At 36.6% G+C, this 22,572-nt stretch overlaps 1 protein-coding gene across 3 annotated transcripts in view; it reads right to left on the bottom strand.

The window, feature by feature from the left end:
• PSME4 (proteasome activator subunit 4) overlaps positions 1–22,572 on the bottom strand; it is a 98,768-nt gene that overhangs the window by 6,628 nt on the left and 69,568 nt on the right. For all 3 annotated transcript variants that reach the window (XM_023251674.2, XM_023251673.2, XM_023251676.2), the window contains 13 exons: positions 21,881–22,010; positions 20,896–20,977; positions 19,547–19,700; positions 18,937–19,006; positions 17,805–17,930; positions 17,095–17,247; positions 15,266–15,370; positions 14,380–14,471; positions 13,478–13,609; positions 12,913–13,121; positions 10,922–11,007; positions 1,809–1,937; positions 968–1,123 (listed from right to left, as the gene is read on the bottom strand). In XM_023251674.2, the coding sequence (XP_023107442.1) occupies positions 968–1,123; positions 1,809–1,937; positions 10,922–11,007; positions 12,913–13,121; positions 13,478–13,609; positions 14,380–14,471; positions 15,266–15,370; positions 17,095–17,247; positions 17,805–17,930; positions 18,937–19,006; positions 19,547–19,700; positions 20,896–20,977; positions 21,881–22,010 (1,624 nt within the window). The remainder of the gene's footprint in view (positions 1–967; positions 1,124–1,808; positions 1,938–10,921; positions 11,008–12,912; positions 13,122–13,477; positions 13,610–14,379; positions 14,472–15,265; positions 15,371–17,094; positions 17,248–17,804; positions 17,931–18,936; positions 19,007–19,546; positions 19,701–20,895; positions 20,978–21,880; positions 22,011–22,572) is intronic.

Below are 22,572 nucleotides of genomic sequence, written 5' to 3' on the forward strand. Positions count from 1 at the left end.
TTAATGTGATTACTGTAATATTTAAAATTAGGAAATACTGATTTCAAGATTTCCACCTTTTCATTTCCATTCAAGTTACTAAAAAATACAAGTTAAAAAGTTATGGATAACTGTAAATATTTACATTGAAGTCTGCTGTGGTTGTCATAACCAACTGTGAGTATCTAAGGGACTAGACGATATTGGCTCCCAGAAAACAATAAAGCTGTACTACAAAATGAATAGGCTCATTAGGAGGTAGAAAAATTTCCATTCCTAGTTTCCTACTGATATAATCTATTTTCAGTGCTCTCAAATAGAATATATAATTACTGGGAGTGTTCTACCATACAGAAAACCCATAAAGCCCATAAAATTAAAAAAGTACAAATTTCACAAAAATTTCAATGAATTTTCTTTACCTAAGGCCAATTTCAAAAGTTGTATCTTAATCCGTACTTACTACAACATGCTTTTCTTACATTTGGCTATTTTAACTAAGAGATTTATCTTTTTGTACAAAATGTTAATGTAACCTCACCTCAAAAGCTACCTTTAATTTCCCTACCAAGAAAAATAAAAAGGGGCAACAATCCTATTTTAAGTCTACTGGATAATAGCATTTGTGTGTGGATTTTTATTCTCTTGAAATTGCCTTCATGGACATTCCTATTAGCTCTTAAGTTAGTAAGGAAAATATTATCACCTGCAATTTCACATATAAGAAAACTTTGGTTCAAAAATGTTCTCTGTCCACGTTCAAAGAGATGCCAGAACAAGTACATGCCCAATGTTTGTTTCCATTTGTACGACAGGAAGTCATGATTAGGGTATCAAAACCAATCACACCGAATATGTTAAAATGAAGGTTACTTTTAATAATTTACACTTTAGGAAAAGCAATCAGTGCATACTTATTAAAGAGGGGGTAGGGCATGATGCCTTCTTTAAATGTATTACATTTGATTTGCTGTATCTCAAACTTTACCTCTAGTTGCTCATCCTCCAAAAGACTTATAACCAGCCACCTGATGTCTTTAACTGCATCTTCATTGTTAAGGAAAATAAAGAGGTTATAAAATACCATGGTCTGGAGGTAGGTCAGTACTGTGTATCTAGCATGCCAAGAACTGCTTCTTGCTGTCTGTAAATGAGAAGAAGTAGAAACAATGCAAACAGTGCTACCAAGACCAAAAATGACAGAAATTACACGCAAATAATATAATCTACTACAACTCTACTTTTACAAGTATAGTTAGAGCAAGCTCATGTCCTATATCCTTCTAAATAAAAGGTTGCATAAACTATTTCAGGTAAAGTTAGTTATTTAGAATGGTTGAAAGTAAAGGGAAAGGAACACATTCAAAAGTCAACTCTTGAAGAAAATTATTTATAACTAATGCTCTGACTCCTCTAAGAGTTGCACATTATTATTATTATTATTATTATCATCATCATCATCATTTTTAACCAGAAACCGGGAAATACAAGTGAATAAAATAAAGGGGATATTGATGAAAGGGAATGACCACCCCCCTCACTCATAAGCACATTGTATCTGAGGTGCTTCAGTAAGTAGCTCTTTGTGTATACAGAAAATCTGGGGGTTGAGTGATTGCCCCCAAGGTCACAGAAGTTGGTGGCAAAGGCAGGTACAGAATCTAGGTCTGTTTCTTTGGCCAATATATATCTTCCCTCATACCAAAAGAAAATTCAAAATGAAAAACAAATTTCAGGTTTTATGTGCACTACAGCGAACTCTGTGAAATTCTTAGAATGATATACCAAGTTCTAACAAAATCATATAAATATTTGTTATACACTCTTACTTGTTTTAGCACCTGAAGTACCAAAGGCACTTGATGAGGGTAAAGCAACCCCTGAGACATTAGTGACAAACATAACTTTGCATCTCTTTTCAGTTCATCATAGCTATTGTCATTTTCCACTGGGGCAATCTAGAGAACAATAAAAAAGACAAACACGTAATTGAAAATAACAGCCAAGAAGTACAAAGGCATCCTTACACAAAAAAAAAAAAAAAAAATCACATTTTACTTTTAAAAGTAAACTTCTACGCAAATTTTCAGATATATACAAAAACTAGGGAATAGTACAAGGAGTCTCCATAAAATCAATTACCTCTTCAACAATAACAAACTCACAGGTAACCCCCTCATTTTTGACAACATTCCCCAATTATCTGAAGCAAATCCCAGACATACTTCACCCACGAATATTTTATTATAGATCTCTAAAAGATAAAAGTTACTTATTAAAAACAAACCTAGAATGACATCACCCACTAAAATTCATTATAGTTAAAATATAAAGTGTACAGTAGTGTTCAAATTTCCCCCAATTATTTTGTACATGTGTTACTGCAACTGGTTGTTTGGAATCTGGTTCAATATAATGACCACACACTGTATTTGGTTCACGTGGCTCTTAAATGTAAAAGATTCTGTGAAAAAATGTATTTTAAAAAATCTCTAAATTATCTCCATCCTCTTTTAAAAGTCCTTGCCTTTTCTCTTATTTTTTATTTTTATTAAAAAAAAATTTTTTTTTCAACGTTTATTTATTTTTGGGACAGAGAGAGACAGACCATGAATGGGGGAAGGGCAGAGAGAGAGGGAGACACAGAATCGGAAACAGGCTCCAGGCTCTGAGCCATCAGCCCAGAGCCCGACGCGGGGCTCGAACTCACGGACCGCGAGATCGTGACCTGGCTGAAGTCGGACGCTTAACCGACTGCGCCACCCAGGCGCCCCTTCTCTTATTTTTTAAATGTTTATTTTTGAGCCGGGGTGGAGGGGCAGAGAAAGAGGGAGACACAGAACCCCAAGCAGGCTTTAGGCTCTGAGCTGTTAGCACAGAGACTGACGTGGGGCTCGAAATCAGGAACCACGAGATCATGACCTGACCTGAAGTCTTATGTTTAAACGACTGAGCCACCCAGGCGCCCTGCCCACCCACCCGTTTTTAAAACAAAGTGGAGGAAGGCCTGGCTCCTTAGTTTTGTATTGTCCCCTATAAATGGCCTTCTCTTATTGCATCCCTGTGGTGGCATTCATTGGCTCCAGCATGATTTTTTTCAAGTTTAACTGTTTGAGTACAAAATAAATGGTGTGTACTTCCTTCACTTATGGTCAGTATTCTTTGTGATGAACCATTATAAAAAGGTTTGCAAAATGCTGACACTCATCTCTTCTTCATAGAGAAAAGCCTTCCCTCCTTCAGAATGTTTCCTTCCTATTCTCCAAATGCGAACAATGAATTTTTTTTTAAATGTCATTATGAACTAATGAATTTCAACAAATTTAATGGTTTTAATCTTAGTGGTGCTCAAAATGGCTCCTGAGTCCTTTAACATAACTGTAACATCCTTGGTTTCTGCTATAAGATGAATGAGGTCTATCCTGTACATTTCTGGTCCAAACCTGAAATCAGCTATTTCTCCGAGGAGCCCTGATTCTTCTAGTGGGAAATGATACCTAGAAACCATAATCTGGGCACTACGAGTAGTGATCACTACTAGGCTGAGTAGTGGTTATGAATTTTTGTGGACATTGCTAGGAAATAAGCATATTTTCTAAAGAGAAACAGATCATGAGATCATACTGATATTTTCAAATTTAGGATGACTGAGATTTTACTAAACAGCTGTATTTTTATATCTCTTGTCACTCATGCTAAAAATTTCAGTTCCTATTGCTAAAAAAGGAACAGGCTCAAAATGATTTCAATTGCCCCCAACCCTGCAAACCAAGACTTAACTGTAGTTTTCAGTTAAGTCACGCCCAAGAATATGACCATCACCCAGGTAATGTGGAATTACCTTATCAGTGACAGTAATAGTAAACTCCAAGACAGACCTCTGCCCCTCCCCTACAGAAAGATGACCTTGTTGGAAAGAGTCCTTTTTGTTTATGCCCTTCCTTGTCCCATTCCCTTACAGCCTTTAAGAAAAACCTTCTATGTTGTAGAGTTCCTGAAGCTCCTTTCTATTTGCTAAAGGGGTACTGTCCCCATTCATGATCACTGGACAAACAAACCCAGTAAGATCTTCAAATTTATTCTGTTGAATTTTTTTTTAACACTATTGGCAATTATTATTTGCTCTTCATTAAATAACATAATAGCTTCATTCCAATATTAGAGGATGCATTTCTCACAAGGCATGCATGATTTTTTAAAGTTTATTTATTTTGAGAGAGAGCGAGAGAGCACGCAGAGCCTAATGCGGGACTGGATCTCATGAACCGTGAAATCATGACCTGAGCCATTATCAAGAGTCAGACGCTTAACTGACTGAGCCACCCAGGCACCCTGATTTTCTGTTTTAAAAGTCACCACTCTGTGTATTTATCCTTACAACCAGTTACATAGTGAGGTGAGATTCATTTCATTTCGCTTTTTGTAAAGGGAATTTTCATTTAATTTTGTTTTCTGATCATAAAAAGTATTTTTAAGTCTCCAAAGACAAATTGGTAAAATAAAGTACACTTAGGTAGCCTTCTTTGTCCCCAACCCTTAAATAAGTGTCCTCTAAAACAGCGTAAGTATATTTTATTTCTTTTTTCAAAATTTATTTATTTTTGAGAAAGAGAGAGAGAGAGAGAGAGAGCGCGCACACGTGTGTGCATGGAGGAGGGGCCGAGAGGAGAGACAGGATCTGAAGGCTCCACACTGACAGCAGGGAGCTGGATGCAGGGCTTGAACTCAAACTGTGAGATCAGGGCCTGAGCCAAAGTCAGACACTTAACCGACTGAATCACCCAGGCACCTCTCTTGTTTCTTCTGAAAGTATAGCTTTAATATGGGAAAAAAATTATTTTTTTCTAAAACACTAAGGAAGTCAATTTAGGGGAGATATTCAAAGTTTAGTATTCCCAAATTTCTTTGCATACCCATAACAAATGGGAACTTAACCATGCCTTTACTTTAACTATCCTTATTTACCCAGCTTTAGCCTGGTTACTCTGAGCTCTCTTTTAGTCCTTGGGCCTGCTGAGTCCAGTTGTAGCAAGAATCCTGACAAGTCTGTTTTTAGAGAAGACCTCACCCTCTGTATGTGATCCAATTCCTGACCTCCACCTTTGGTATCTGATCGTCATGGGCTGCTTTTCAGGAAGAATCCTGTCAAGTCAGTTTAGCAGGAATCCCCTGCCCTTGACGTCTCCTCTTAGTACACTATCCACTGACACCTCCTCCCATTCGTCTTCTTGGCTAAGTATCCGCAGCTGTCTGCTGTATTAGGCTTGGAGCCCAGTCTCTCTCCCCTACTCAGTCTTGACACCTATCGCAACAGACCTAAATAAAGTCTTCCTTATGATTTTAACAAGTATCAGAATAATTTTTCTTTAACAACTAAACCTCCAAGTAGAGTATACTAATTCACCATGTTAATTTCCCTTAGCAGACTTTACTAAAACCAGCATATCAGATTCCATCTCAAATCAATCGAGAAAAGATAGATTATCTTGAAAAGTAAGCTGTACCTTTACATCAATACTTTATATAAAAGTAATCATATCAATTTTCTATCTTATACTGCAAATTTAAATTCAAAAGATAAAACCATAAAAATAAGACAAGAGTTGTTTAAAAAAATAATCTTGGACTACCAAACTTCAAAACATCATTAAAAATAAAGAAACTTATGACAATGGAACACCTTTATAACACAAAAGAAAACTGGCAAAATACAGATAGCTGGCGGAAAAATAAAAAGAGCCAATGTACAAGGAGGCAGTCTCACTAAAGAGGTACAGTGATTTTATTTTTAATTATTTATTTATTTAAAGTAGGATCCATGTCCAAAGTGGGGCTTGAAGTCACAACCCTGAGAGTAAGAGCTGCATGCCAACCAGGCACCCCAAGAACAATAATTTTTATTTGACCATCAAAGATTTAAGAAACATCAGGGTTTGTGGGAAAGAGATAAGACAGGCTCTTTGGAGGACAGTATCCACTAAAATTACCAAAACAAACAGACCTTTTACACAGCAATTTCATACACAGCAATTATCCTACAAAAATACTCATATTTGCAAAAGACTATTATCACTGGTTTTTTAACAGCCAAAAGCTGGGAATAACCATTGACCATCCACAGAAAACTGATTAAACAGTAATACAGTCGTCATTATAAAGAGAGGCAGTTATGTGAAAAGATGGCCCTTATCAATTTGCAGCTTGAACTAGTTCTAGTTTTTGTACAACAAACCCATACACGCACCAACCAAACTGGTGTATGGTACAGGTGTGTTCACAAAGGTATAAACAGATACACATCAAACAAATTCAGCATAAAAATTATTACAAATACCCAACAGTACAAATGTCCAGGCCATGTAGATGGAGCTGTTTTCCTTTGTCATTTAACTCCTCCACAATAAAAATGAGGTGGTTTAGAGTTTGGTTAGTTGAACTGTAGTATAAAAAAGAAGATACTCATTTGCTGCCAGGCCTACCATTACCACCAGAAAAATTTAAGGTGACTCACTCACCTATTGAATCAGTAGTCTCTCTTCCTACCATTCATGAAAAAAATTTGTTTTATGAATAAAATTAGGACATAATGTTCTCAAGTTGAGAACAGATTAAAATGTTCTACTAAAACCAGTAAAATCCTGAAGTCCAATGGATAAACTTCACTATAAAGAATATCATGTTCCAAAGCAGCAAATTAACCATTAATTACCAGCATAGGATAACAATTCATTTGGAATAGACTACTTTTATATGCCAGTGAGATAAAAATCTCTTAGATATAATTTTTCAAGTTTTTATTTATTTAAGTAATCTCTACTCCCAATGTGGGGTAGAACTCACAACCTTGAGATCAAGAGTCACATGCTCTTCTGACTGAACCAGGCAGGCACCCCCAAATCTCTTAGATATTTTACTTTGCAGGGATTTTCTCTATGAACAACATCCTGTTTGTGGAACGAAAACCTTTTCAGTTACAAATAAAGCCTCTAAGTTTGGAAGAGTACTCCCCCTCCAACACTTTTTTAAAAAAGTATTTATATATTTGTTTAAGTAACCTTTGTACCCACTATGGGGCTCAAACTCATGACCCCCAAGATCCAGAGTCACAGGCTCTACCAACTGAGCCAGGCCATCTCCACAAGAGTACTTTCTTCTTAGTTCATCTCAAGAAACAACATCTACATTTCTTTATCAGCAACTGCTCTATAGGTAAGTTTGCCTGAATCATACCAACTCACTTCAACTTTAAAATTTTCAACTTTAATATTTTCTTAAAAGCATTATTTTTCTTTCTAGATATGACTTTTAAAAGAACACATGTGTACACTGTGTTAATGTTCTAACTACCATATGTGTAGTTATAGAAACACGAAGATTCAGACAACCTTAAAGTTTGCGAATGTTCATCTGGGACCGAAGGGGGTATCCACCGAAGGGGTGTATAGACTTATACACAGTATAAATTGGTTAAATGATTTCAATTTTCTGATGTTGAGAATACACTGCAGTTTAAAAAAAATGTAACTACTAGAGAAAATTGAGTGAAGAGTATGTGAGACCTCTTTGAACTATCTTTGTAACTTCCTGTGCATCATTATTATTTTGAAATAAAAAGTTTGGGGAAAAATGTGCCCATGAAATTTAGGGGCTTTCTTCGGGTAATGCTAATTATTATCATTTGCTTTCTGGTCACACTACAGAACAGACTGACATACAGTGATTTGGGTTTTCCTTAAGATACAAAGTAAGAAGGGTGTTTTATGGTCTATTTGTAGCATAAATATGTGCATTTCTTTGCCAATTTATTCATCCCTCCTGCTGACAACAACAGTTTGATTAACTTTGGAAAAGCATCCTTTTCTGTCATTCTGGTAGGTCTGTCAATCAAGGGATCATACAGCCTAGCCAAAGTGTAGCAAGAGACCCAAGCCCAGCCAATGAGACTTTTTCTGGACATCTGAAATCTCTTTTTTTTTTTTTTTTTTTTTTTTTTTTAAATGTTTATTTTTGAAGGAGAGAGAAACAGAGTGTGAGTGGGGGAGGGGCAGAGAGAGAAGGAGACACAGAATCTGAAGCAGGCTCCAGGCTCCGAGCTGTCAGCACAGAGCCAGACGTGGGGCTTGAACTCACAAACCATGAGATCATGACCTGAGCTGAAGTTAGACGCTCAACTGACTGAGCCACCTAGGTGCTCCTGGACATCTGAAATCTTGAAGAGAGAAATGCAAGGAGACAGCATCTTGAGGAGGCTGTTAAATTCTGTTACCTAGGTCCCCAGGTACTGAACTGCCTAGATATTTCTAAGTGCTCTATTAATTTCTGACTGAGCCACCCAGTCACCCCAATGGCATGTAACTTTGTACAACATCTATAAATTTTTCTCTAAGTTTGGTATATGCAAAACTATTATTGTACAGTGGTGAGTTTTGATGAGCCCTTAGTGAAGTCTGAAATAAGATATATAATACATCCTCTCTTCCTCCCTGATTGTAGTCATCAGAACTCTTTATTATGCCAAACTAAAATGCGGTTAGGGGCGCCTGGGTGGCTTAGTCAGTTAAGCGTCTGACTTCAGCTCAGGTCATGATCTTACAGCTCATAAGTTCTGTGAGTTCATTTGAACTCACAACATTGGGGTCTGTGCTGACAGCTCAGAGCCTGGAGCCTGCTTTGGATTCTGTGTCTCCCTCTCGCTCTGTCCCTCCCTTGCTCTCTCTCACAAAAATAAATACTAAAAAAAATTAAAAATAAACAAAATAAAAAGCACTTAAAGATTATTAACAAAAATAATCTACAATAATTACAATATATACAAGTATCTGACACCGTGCTCTCTGCTTTACAGGCATTGTCTCATTTCATCCTTGCAACAACTCTGTGAGGGATATTGGTATTATCCCTCACTTTATATATAAGGAGTCAGTCTTACAAGTTCAGTAGCTTGTGCAAGATCACAAAATTGCACCTCTCACAAACAGGATTTTAAAGTAGGTCTCTTTTTTTAAGTCTAAAGCCAATGTTGTGTAAACTATTCCTGTTTGAAAATCCTCTTCCTTTAACCTTTAGCGGTATGCAGACTCTTCAACTAGAATAGGCAAATAACAGAAACTTCCACTTTGATATAGATTTCAAGGTTTTTTGTTTTTTGAATTGCTACACAACTGTTTTTTGTGGGATGAGATATATAACACTTCATTTAGAATCTAAGAAGCATCTCAAGTATGTCCAAAACAGAATTTCTGATCTCATCTCCTACCATTTCTGAGTGCCTCCCACAGTTTAATAAGCAACAATGTGCTTTCAGACTCCTTTATCTTCACTCTACAAAGCTGATGTGCATGCAAACTGACTGCTCATTTGTGTGCTATATAGTGTCTTTGTACCCCAGACCCCACTTCCCATGATGACCTAAAGCAGATTCTCAATCTCAACATCTGAAGATGCAGGTGAAATGTTAGGCCTGTCACAAGCAATTCATACAATACAGCTTTCTGATGATTTCAGTTTTATAAATGTCACATGGATTCAAAATATCCTTCTATCAAACCTCACTCTCATACACCTCCTTACTGATTTTTTTTTTTTTTAATTCTACCCCTAACATGGGACTGAAACTCCCAACCCTGAGATCAAGAGTAACATGCCCTTCCAAATGAGCCAGCCAGGCTCTGCTCTCCTTCCTCCCTCCCCGTTCCCTCCCTCCCTCCCTTCCTTCCTTTCTTTCTTTCTCTTCCTTTCTCTCTTTCTTTCTTTCTTTCTAAGTGAAAGAAAGGGGTAGAACTCCAACTATCCCCAAGTTCACCGCACATTACGCATGTAAGAACCTATGAGATCATGTTCTATATCCACTGCTTATGTGGCAGTGGAGAAAAGTTTAAGCACCACTGACCTAAAGAAAAACCCTATGTACCCCAATGACTTACAAGTAACATGGACCTATATACACTAATAGCTACTGTCCATTCTTCTATCCCAAAAGATCCCAGAGGTGCTCATAGGCTTTAGGCCCTACACAGAATTCTCAGAAGTATTTTAGTGGTGAATCTTTTGAAAATTACTATGTAGAGCTCTATTTTTTGAAATTTCCCAAAGACAAAGTATACTGTGGCAAAACAGAAGTTTAGCATTATACTTGCTGAGAAACAGTAACAAGGACGTTCCTAGTGAAATGGTAACTATATTGAACAGTAACTGTCAAGTAGTGGTGATGTCTGTCCCAACGGTTCCAAATGTGCAGTGATACCAGACTGCTTCCTAACCACATGTGACTGTGGACTACAACTGTGGCAACCAATGTATCAGTCTGCGACCTTAGTTTATTAGCTTCATCATCTGACTAGATGATAATTAGAACCACCTCAGGTTATACCTTTTGTCAATGTCGTTATAGGATTACCAGAAACAAGTTATTTCTGGCAGATATTTGTTACAAGCTATTATAGTCCCATTGAACACTGTAAAATAAATACGATATACTGTATATAGAATATTTAATAAAACCTCAGATTATACACTAAATAAGAAAAATCAGAAATAGCTACATTCAAAAACTTCATTGTGTCTTTTTTTTTTTTTTAATTTACGAATATTTTCCTAAACTATTACTTTGAAATTGGTTATCGGTAAAACAGTGCTGTCTATGAACTCTTCACGTATCTGTCAAGATCCTAGGCTTACCAAATGCTAAAAAGATTATTTCAACAAGTATTAAACTACCATCACCTCATGATTTCCCTGCTACTATTCTACTTCTTAGAGATCCAACCAGCTCCTACACGGTCTATAAAACTATAAGCCATCAGATGATAAATATAAAATATAAATTCCCGGTGAAGGTCAGAAGGGGATGCATTCTTTTTTTTCCCCTCCTTTCCAAGTTGTTATTTAGATTCCAGTTAGTTAACAGAGGGTGATGCATTCTTAATTTCAGCCATAAACTTACCTTAAAAAACAAAGGTAGAAGTTGAAGTTGTTCTGTGACAGCTGTAGAGAAGGATCTTCCGGCACTAGCCATCAGCCATTTCAATACTATTTGAAAACACACACACAGAATCAGTCTTTGCTATATAGTCAGAGAGCAAAAAGTAGAATAATATTGTAGTGCTGGTGTCAGAGAGTCACTCTGATAACTCCAGTAACTAACTCTTCAATACTAAGAAAGAGATCATCTACGTTACTTCATAAATTAGACACTCACTAATCAGCATGATGACAGGAACCACAATAACGGGTGTCAACCAACTAGGGTACCAAAGCCACTCTCAAAAATGAATCAGCAAAATTATTAACAACCTACTAAATAGCAACACCAACTACAAATTAAAACTAGCCTTCATTAATTTTCATGCAGTAAAAGTGATAACAAGTTAGTTGTTTATACTTAGAACGCTTGAAAAAATTTTAAATATAAAAGTAACAAGACACCTCCGATAACCAAGACAATTTTGAAAAAGAACAAAGTTAGAGGATTCACACTTCCAGATTTCAAAACTTACTAGTAACTACAGTATTCAAAATAGTGTGGCACTGACATAAGGACAGACAGACATATAGACCAGTGGAATAAACTAGAGTCTAGAAGCCCTCACACATATGGCTAATTTTCAGTAAGAGTGCCATATTCAATAAAGAAATGAGTCTTTTCAACAAATGGTGCCAGGAAACTGGGTACCCATCAGCAAAAGAATGAAGTTGACCCTCACCTTACACCATATACAAAAATTAACTCAGAGTGGATTAAAGATCTAAACTTAAGAACTATAAGTACAAAACTCTTAAAAAAAACTTAAAGGAAAAACTTCATGACATTGGATTTGGCAATGATTTCTTGGATATGATACCAAAAACAAAGACAAACAAAAGGGAAAATAGATAAATCAGACTTCATCAAAATTAAAAACTTTTGTACATCAAAGGATACTACTAATAGACAGTAAAAAGACAAACCACTGAGTGAGAAAATATTTGCAAATCGTATTATGAGATAAGGGGTTGATATCCAGAATATATAAAGATCTCCAACTCAATAACAAAATTAATAACCTAGTCCAAACATGGGCAAAGGACTTGAAGAGACATTTCTCCAAAGATTTAAAAAAAAAAAAAAGGGAGGGGGGGAAATTAGTAAATAAAAAGATGTTTAACTACTGATCATTAGGGAAACACATCAAAACCACGGGGTTATCTTTTTCACACTCATCTGGATAGTTGTAAGTCACAAAAACAGAAAACAAGCATTGGCATGAGCATGAAAAAAATGCAACCCTCTTGCAGTGCTTGCTGGTAGGAATAGAAAAAGGTGCAGCCAGAAGAAAAGAGCTTGGTTGCTCTTAAAAATTAAGTCAAACATAGAATTACCATATGGTCCAGCAATTCCACTTCCAATATCTCAAAGAATTGAAAACAGGGACTCAAAACAGATACCCATACAATACTGCTCACAGCAGCATTATTCACAGTAGCCAAAAGGCACAAATAGCCTACATGTCCCTCAACAGATAAATGGATAAATATTGAAAACACTATGCAAAGTTAAAAAAAACAGGCATAAGAGGACAAATATTGTATGATTCCACTTATATGAAGTACCTAGAATAGGCAAATTCAGAGACCAAGTGGAATGGTGGCTGCCAGGGCAATGGGAGGGTGGGAACAAGAATTTACAGATAGGAATATTGGGTGCAGAGCTTCAGTTCTGCAAGATGAAGTAATGGAAATGGACGAAGGCAATGGTTGTACAACAACATGAATGTATTTGATGCCACCAAACTGTAAATTTTATATTATGTATGTTTTACCAAGGTAAAAATAAGGGGGGGGGGGGGGAACGACAAAAGGATGATCTAAATAAATGTCTGTTTTGTTCTGTTCTCCCCCACCCCAGTTATAAATTGTCTGTTTTTAAGTGAGTTTCTATTAATTTTAGCCACTCACTAGTTTTCAAGAGTTTAATGCCTTGAGTTCGTTCATCTTCTTCACCAATTCCATTTTCTTCCATAACATGGTTCTGAATTTCTTCATCCACATCCATGAGGGGTTTCAGTTTGTCTAGAATTCGAGCAGTAAACTCAGGGACCCGAGGGGATGCTGTTGGCGCCGTGTTTGGCAAAGAAACATCTATCATAAATATGTAGGTCAGCACACTGTGAAATGAAATATGTATAATGAGAAGAAATCCCACATTATCAATAAAACTAAGGTTCAAAAGTGATGACCCAAGCAAAATAAATATTTGAATGATGACTCCTGTGAGAGTGTCTCTCGTGCTGTGCCTAGAATTTGGAGGCACTGAGAACCAGTCAAATGCTCACCTCTGGCTTATGAGCTCACTGCTGTCCTGTTTTACATGATCTGTCTAGTGTCCCAAACACAATATATAACACAACTTGAAGAGTACCATGGAATTCAATATAACATAACCAGTACTATGAGACACTAAAATTTAATTTAAAAAAAGAACTCAAGAAGTATACCATACCACAGAGAAAATAATACCTACCTCCCTATTCTTTCCCTAACATTTTTGTAAACCTGGGTCAGTTTGGGTTCCAAGTACTTCAGTAGTCTGTGCAATAGCTCCGGCACTCTCCACTCTTGCTGGGCAAGGCCACCTTGCAGCACATAGAGTCGACTAGAATTAAAGCACAGGACAGTTGTGTTAGAGCCTGTCCCTGCCTTTCCATATGACAGTATAGATTAATGGAGTCTAGACTCTACTTCAAATTGTTTCATTTTCTTACCTAATAAATAATAAAATGGACAATTCAAAACAGCACCTTTATGAAGATTTTATTACTTTTACTGCATCATTTTCTCTGTATTCTCATTTCCTCTCCACTACTAACTACATAATCAAAAGAAATACTGACTTGAGAATATGAATTGATTTCTAAGCATCAGAATATTCCCCATTAAATAGTAATAGCAACAAATTGTTATTCTTGTTAACAAGATTACCTAGATTTCCTTCTCTAGTCTACTAATTTTTTTCCAGCTCCTTTATATCCCACACCAAGAATACTTTTCCTTGAAAGGATTACTCTGTTCTTTCCTAATAAGAAAGAGTGAAAAAGGAGAGGATATGATGAAGAAGTTAGTGTTGTCGTGGCATAAAAAAAGCGGCCCCAAAAGAAAAGATGTGGCAGCGGAGATGGCTGAATCTAAATTTTGTCTGAATTGCTCAGGTTGCCTCCATTTCTACTTCTTCCCAGCTGGAGAAATAACTCTACTTAGTGTCATAAATTGTACTGAACTGGATCATTCATCTCTCACAAGAAAACAGTTACATCATCTAGCCTTTAGGAGTATAGACAGTTCACTTCCATTTACACATCAAGAGCAAAGCTGTTATCTTTTGTTGCAAAATCTTTTGTTAACCTTGTAAGTTTTCTTTTTACTTACCATGCATCTACAAAGGATCCTCCTTCACCACTCAATGGTGATTCCAACAGTAGCTCAAAGAGCCAATGAAGTTTCCGGGGATCTCTGCTTTCCTGTGTTGAAAACATAAAATAACAATAAAAAGAGGGGTCCTACAATTTTCTATATATACCAGATCATGTTAGTTTAAAAAATTTTCTTTTTAAGTTTATTTATTTGAGAGAGAGAGACAGAGAACGAGCATGTACATGAGCAGGGAAAGGGCAGAAAGAGAGAATCCCAAGCAGGCCCTATACTGTCAGCACGGAGCCTGACGCAGGGTTCAAACCCACAAACTGTGAGATCGTGACCTAAGCTGAAACCAGTAGGTGGATGCTTAACCAATGAGCCTCCCAGGAGCCCCTGGATCCTGTTATTTTAGCAGTATTATAAATAAATACAAGTATGAGGGGAGAAAATCAAACTAAAACTCATAGGTTAGTCAAATCCAAATATAGCTCATGTTAGAAAGACTAATAGTAAGAAAACTGTTCTTAGCTAAATGGATTGTCTTTAAATCAAAGTTTACAAGCTAGGGACATATTTAGTGTGGAAAGTAACATCTATATAACCTTGTATCATCTGGCTTTTACTAAATGTAAGTCACATTTCCAGATATATGATAAAATTTGCCATTTAATCTAAGAATGCATTACCATGACAAAGAAGATGTAATTAATAATCACTTAAGAATTATCACTCAAGGTTTATGTGAAAGGCTAAACAGCCATCTTTAATTATGTTAGATGACAAAAACGTGAAGAAAAATTTCAAGACTCAGGAGATATAATGAGATTTCACAGGTTTTAAGAAAGGGCATGAAATAGTTTGAATAGATCAGTTAGACACAAAAAGAAGCAGCACTTACACAGGATGTCGCTATACAAGTTCCCCAGTCATTGTAAGTTTCTACTGTAATGTTGGACAGTGCTGTTCTAAGCAGAGGGCAAAGAAGCTCCCAAAGCTTCTCCACCTACTCAAAACGAAATACATGGAGAAAAATTAATGACATAATCAGAACATTTCTTTTCAACCATCTTTCCCTACCTAGAAATACACACAGATACATGATCTGATACTTATTTAAATTATTTCTTAGAACACCCACATAATCCAGGAAAAGTAACTTCACCATGTTATCATCATAAATACCCATGTATAAAAGTGAACTATTCAGAAAAGAGGAGACACCTTATATGGTTCCTTACAATATCTCATACTACTGAAAAGCTTCCTTTTAAAAATCTTGAGTAACATAGTACACTGGACTGAAACAAAACCTCTTTTTTCTAAGTTTTGTATACTTATCAAGGTCACTTGATTAAGTCTTAATATGAGAAGCAACGACTTTTTAATACAATTCAGTATTAGCCTGAAGTATAATCTTCAAGTTCCAAGTTTTAGATTACTATAAAAAGCCTTTTAAAAGTGCTCTTATACAGAGACTGCAAATACATGTGTATAGATGCTTCTCACAGGTTACTGAGAACACAAATCACCTTGAGATCTTGATAAAATGCAGATTCTGATTCATTAGATCAAGGTGAGACCTGAGATCCTACTTTTCTAACAAGTTCCAGAGTGATGCCCATGCTGCAGGTCCAGGGACTGTACTTTAGTCAAAAGGACCTACATAGGACAAATGGGGAGGGAAGGATTGGGATAAAATTTCCAGTGGTAGCATCAGGCGTTGAGGTGGCAGTGGGAGGGTGGGGAAAGCTGTACCATGAACAACTAATAAAGAAAGGAGATGTGCTCTAGGAAAGAGGTAACTACAAAATGACAGAGACAGGATGACAAGGATATGTATGACATGTTTAAATAAAACTGTTTCATGATATGTGAACAAGAAAAAGGCAATATTACAAATTCCAAAAAGTATGCGTAATTAAGTCTGCCAAAACCAGCAGCTGCGTCTCTTCCTTGAGGAAATGGTGGCCTGCCTTGTATTTTCGCATTCTGGATATTTTCAATCTAGTCCATCTTGCTAAGAAACTAACCTTAGGGTAGGTGTGTAAAACTAAATCTATCAATTAAAAAGAGGGATACTTAAAAAAAGGATGTCAGACTCAGACTGTAAGACTAAACGAGTGATGCAGATGAGCAAGAAGGCTAAGAGAAAGGATTTTTAAAAAAATGTTTATTTATTACTCTTGAGAGAGAGGAAGTATGTGTGTGCGAATGTGCACTCGCAAGCCGGGGAGAGGCAGAGAGAGAAGGAGAGAATCTGAAGCAGACTCCACGCTCTCAGTGCAGAGCCCAATGTGGGCCTGGATCCAACAACCCTGGGATCATGACCTGAGCTGAAATCATGTTGGACACTTAACTGACTGAGCTGCCCAGGAGCCCCTAAGAGAAAGGATTTAATGAGAAGCTAGAGAACGCCTCATGAGGGGAGAAGCCCATGCCCGGCACACATGAGGCAATGCAATAATGTAAGACTAGTATCAGGATCTTCCCACTTTTCAAGAGTAATTGAAATCTTTTTTTAGGGTTCTTCTCCTAGTGATGGCAAATAATTCAAATTCCAAAAGATAATGAATGTTGCCTTTACACCACTAGTTTGTGATCTATACTCAAAAGCAATATGGAATTTGAACACTTCATATTTTCAGTATTAATACTTACTGTGTTGGGAACTACTACATAAGTGGGTATTATAGCTTTAACAGGGAATGTGCTGCACAAATACATCACCTTTTCAAATGTCCAATGCTTAGAACCTCTGATTAAACCAGCTATAATTTCTGCAACACATCGCTGGGTGCTTTCATGTGAATCTGCAACCAAACGTTCTAAATGGGGCTTCAGAATTGGCAGAAACGCATCATCAAAATTTCTGAATATGCCCTATAAAAACAACAACAACAAAAAGTTCTTCAGTGTTCAAATGACTCCATTATAATGATAATATGCTTGTGTTTATTTACATTACTACTGTGGTTATAAAACCCCAAGTGTTCTTCTCTTTAGAAATGCTTTAACAATCGCTTCTCAGCCTTTTGGCTAAGATCAAGTGTAGAAATGCTTTACCAATGTCTATAAATTAAAATAAAAACTGTTACTTTACATATCGCATTAAAATATAATGAATGAAATCAAAATTACTAACCTTTCTGACCTTAAAAGTATCACACACCTCAAAAAACTCAAATGAACATCAAATGCATATAGTCTTGTGGGTTTCTCCTTAGGCTGCTAATTACAAATATTAGCGATAAATATTAAAGGCTTTTCTTAAAAACTCCTAGACTTCAAGCTAAGATCAATATGACTGGGGTAACTTCCAGAGCCATTTTAGATGAAGACGGCAGATGGCCAAACTCAATTGTGACTTTAAAACTTATGAACCAACAAACTGATAGTCACTAAGCTTTATGAAGAAGGATATTAAATAACACATTTACCTTAAAGAGGCAAAAACGGCGAGGATTAAACTTATCTTTTCCTTTTCTGTCTTCTAAAGATAGAAAAGTAATTAACTGTTCAACAAATTTAGGATCAGAAAAATGATCAAATACAATCTGTTCAGCCTATAAAGTTAAAAAAAAAAAACAAAACAACATTCAGGGTTTAAGATCTATTTAAAAACAGGATTCTGAAACATCAAAATTCAATTGTAAAGTTTTAATTATCAACAGTAGGCTGCTATTTTTGTTGTAAAGAGTTTTTACTTCTCATAGAGGCTTTCTACAACCAAAATAATATCATCAGCTAGAAATGCTAAATCCGTAATAGTTTACTTTTCCTTCAGACCTTCAAGTTTGAATTCCATAATCAGGCTGCTTGTGAAATGAAGACAGCTATTGTGCCTTCTGGTGTATAATTTAGGAAAACCCCCCAAACTATAAACCAGACCCCAACAAATTATTTCCATTATTTATAAAACATCACAAGTTAAAAGATAAACTTTGTTGAATTATAAAATAAAAGCTAGGGGCACCTGCCTGGCTCAGTCAGTAAAGCCTGGGACTCTTGATCTCAGGATCATGAGTTCAAACCTCACATTAAAGACAGTGCTTACTTTAAAAAAAAAAAAAAAAAAAAGCTACATCATTAACTTACTTGAGAAACACATTAACTTACAAGTCTTTAACCAACTTTCAAAATGGTGGAGAAATAAGCTTTATGAAAACAAAGGGGTTTCAACTTAAATCTGCAAACATCTAATTACTGAGTATCCAGCATTTATATGCAATAAAAAATTAAAAGCCAAACAAATAAACAAAAAGCCACCTAAAAACCAGGCATTATCTTTGCCCTCAAGAAGCTTCTTACCACACAGAACTGATACAAGCAACATGCAGATAACTATATAAAGCAGTACCCAGGTAAAGTGGGGTAGTAACATGAGAGTAACCTTAAATACAAAGACTTTTGCCAATAGGCCCTAACAGAATGGGGAGTACATGTTTACCAGTGTTTACCTAGTGATATCCTGAAATACACTGAACTCAGTTTGAAAAGAAATCAGAAGCCCAAAGTAAGATTCATGTGAACTGGGTAAGTGTTTACACACAGTGAAAATGGAATGCTCACCTCTGTCAAATCTTCCCTGCTTCTGCCCAGCTTAGGCTGCTCTTCCACACCAGCATAAACAACCATATTCCTACACAGTAAGAGTTGATTTTGTAATACATATAGAAAAAATAGTAGAGCTTCATAGAGAGCATTAGAAGGCACTTTTAATGAACTCTAAATCAGATGCTAAGTTTGGCGGTATAAGTACATCGCTAACAATCTTGGCCTTAAAAATCTATCTGGTCACTGTGTGACATTAAGTCCTTGGAGCCGACAATAAGAATAAGTATTTCTCTGGGCTGGTTCAGGCATATGTAATAGTGATTGGTAAGAATATAATTTAGAGCAGCTATTAACAACTCCTTAGATGCATAAGGGTGGGACTAAGAAGGCTAAGGGTTTCAGTGGAAAGATAAAGAAAAAGGCAGGACTGAGGCATACATAGCATTAGTAGGAGCAAAAGAAAAAGAAGAAGGAAGAAGAAAAAAGAAAGAGATTGTGTGTTTTTGGTGGCATGTACCTCTACCTGCTTTAAGTGCCTCTGAATCTCTCCAAACATCCAAAATGATAAAACAAATTATATCCTAGACAAGCTGTTTAACGATGTACATGGCAAGCTGCCACTTACTGCGGCCAGGTGTAGTATCCCCAGTGAGTTTTTTCCACAAAGCAGCTTGACTCCCATTCTTTTTTGGTTCTCGGTATACTTTTGCTATCATAATGCAACCAATGATTATCAGGCCTATCACCAGCAAGAATTTGGGTAGGTTTAGAATATCCACCTTGAGGAAGAGACAATTACATCTGATAAACTTAAAAATAAAATAAAATGAATAAAAATGCATGCAATAATGATTCTCAACTTTTAATCAATAGTACTAGTATGACTCTGTCTTCATAACAAGATTATCAAACTTCGCTCAAGGCAAGACCACATATATAGGAGGCATTACCCATTAATGGGATAATTATGGGGGGGGGGGTAGAGGATTAAGTATGATACATACTTCAGCCCTTTTACCAAAATTTAAAGGATTAATTTTGTTAAAACCTTTTAGATTTGAATTATTTTCATGCTTAAAGAGCTCAAAGAATCCCCATATATTCTTCACCCAGATGCCCCAAATTGTAACATTTTACCCTGTGTAGTTTGACATTCTTTCTATACATGCACATTTTTTGGAACCATTAAATATTCATTTACTATGGGACCTACAAACGTGTGTCAAATGAGGATAAAACAAGGTTAGTAGTAGGGAGTGTAATGGAAGTCTTTCCCACATTTAGTAAACACCACTTTACAGTGTTCCCCCAAAAAGATGGTGGTGCATAAATACACTCCTCTCCCAAAGATGGGGTGGGAGAGGACTAAAGACAGCTGTCCGAATGTCACAGAAGCTCTCAGGGATAGAAAAAAATGTGGTAGCCAGAGGAGCAGAAATGACATCTTTCTTTCCAAAACCAAGTTAATTCATTATTTTTTTCTGCGCACCATTCTCATTAGATTACTATTCAGAAAATCTAATATAGTAAGGAATAAAGAAAAAAAATTAACCTTGCCTCTAATCCTACCACCCACACAGAAACACTTAACATAGTGATACATTAATGATAATGGTATTTGGTAATTAATGTTATTTTAAGTCTGTGAAACACAGTTTGATAAATAACTAGTATATTGCTTGGTTGGTTAGATAAATAAGTAGATAACATGTTTGTGGACAGTATGCAAAAGGTACATGTTATTATGAAGATATAGAGTCCATCTATTTTTTTAAGGTGTATTTATTTCTTTTTGTAGTAATCTTTACACCCAAGGTGGGGCTCAAACTCATAACCCCAAGATCAAGAGTCGCATGTTCTTCCTACTGAGGCAGCCAGGTGCCCGAGAATCCATCTATTTTTTTTTTTTTTAAAGCTTATTTATTTATTTTGAGAGAGAGAGACAGCATATTAATTACATTTGGTAGTACTTACCCATTTCATAAGGATTGATGGTCAGCTTTTTGTGGGTTCTTTTGAGCTGCTTAAGAATACCAGCCACAGCTGAGATTGCCATCTAGAAAAGAAACAGGTAAGGTACATGTATCAACATTTTAAAATCTCTTGAATAGTTAGCTGCCTGTCTTGATCAAAGCAGAGGCTGGATTCTGCTTCTTTCAAAAGCAGGTAAATGCCTCATCTGTTGACATCTGGCAGCACAGCCATGTGAGTGCTAAATGTGAGTGGGAATGACTCACTGAACGTTCTTACTTTCACCTGTGCTAGTCTGCCTAGGAAACTTCCATACTTTCTTTGTTAAACCAATATCTGCTCATACTTCAAATCTTAGCCTAGACATTTCTTCTTGAAGGTCTTTCTCTAATGCACCTGGCTGGGTCAGCCCCATTATATACTCCACCTCTAATACTTTGTGAATAAAGCCAAAAAGTTGTATCCTCAGGTATCTTTCCCTTCCTGTAAGACTTCATACCTGTCATTAATTTTTCAAAATCAGTATTTCTCATGAATCTATAAATTTGTTCCCTACTATATCCCCAGTGTTGAAATGCACATTGCCTGAACATGTCCTCATATATTTGTTGGATAAAAAATTATCATCCCCGGGGCGCCTGTGTGGCTCAGTCAGTTGAATGTCCAACTTTGGCTCAGGTCATGATCTCACGGTTCGTGAGTTCGAGCCCTGCGTCAGGCTCTGTGCTGACAGCTCAGAGCCTGGAGCCTGTTTCTGATTCTGTGTCTCCCTCTCTCTCTGTCTCTCTCCCCCTCATGCTCTGTCTCTTTCTCTCAAAAATAAATAAACGTTAAAAAAAATTTTTTTTTTTACATAATTATCGTCCCTGAACCAACAATGATAAATTTCAAATCAATACACTTCAAGGCAAAGTGTCTTGGGAAGACTTTAAGAGCTTCAGGTGAGGTAAAAATTCTCAAACCCAAGACTACAGTTACAATAGAGTACCTTTCGGACTACAATCGCATCATGGTTGAGATTCTCAACAAAAAAACGTATGGCACGAAGAGGTAACACTCGGTCATCTCTCAAGAGTAGAGACAGAAGCCCAATGCCTATATGTTCAAATTTCCAAGGCCTAAAAAGAAGAGAGAAAAAAAAAATCACAAAACATATCACTCCTAAAACCATTTTTAAGCTGTATTTGAAACATTGCAATTTTAAGTATCCTAAGAATTAAAATAAGTATAGTGATGAACACCACTCCTATCACTAGCCCCAAAGTTCACCTGTTACTTTTCTTTCAGTTCATGAATCAGACTGTAATTTTTTCTGACACAGTCATTCACTGCTCTCAGGGAAGAAACCTCCTACAGTATTTAAGGTAAAAGCTTTGAGAACTTAAAAAAAAAAAAAAGAAGAAGAAATTTTGTAGGCACCTAGGTGGCTCAGTGCATCTGACCCCTGATTTTGGCTCAATCATGATCTCACTGGTTCATGAGTTCAAGCCCGGCATTGGGTTCTGTGCTGACAGCTCAGAGCCTGCTTGGGATTCTGTCTTCCTCTCTCTGCCCCTGCCCCCCTCACAAGCGCGTGCTCATTCTAAAATAAATAAACATTAAAAAAAAAAAAACTGGCGGGTGCCTGGGTGGCTCAGTCGGTTAAGGTTAAGCGTCCAACTTCGGCTCAGGTCACGATCT

Source organism: Felis catus, chromosome A3, assembly GCF_018350175.1.
Source record: "Felis catus isolate Fca126 chromosome A3, F.catus_Fca126_mat1.0, whole genome shotgun sequence".
NCBI classification, from domain to species: Eukaryota; Metazoa; Chordata; class Mammalia; order Carnivora; family Felidae; genus Felis; species Felis catus.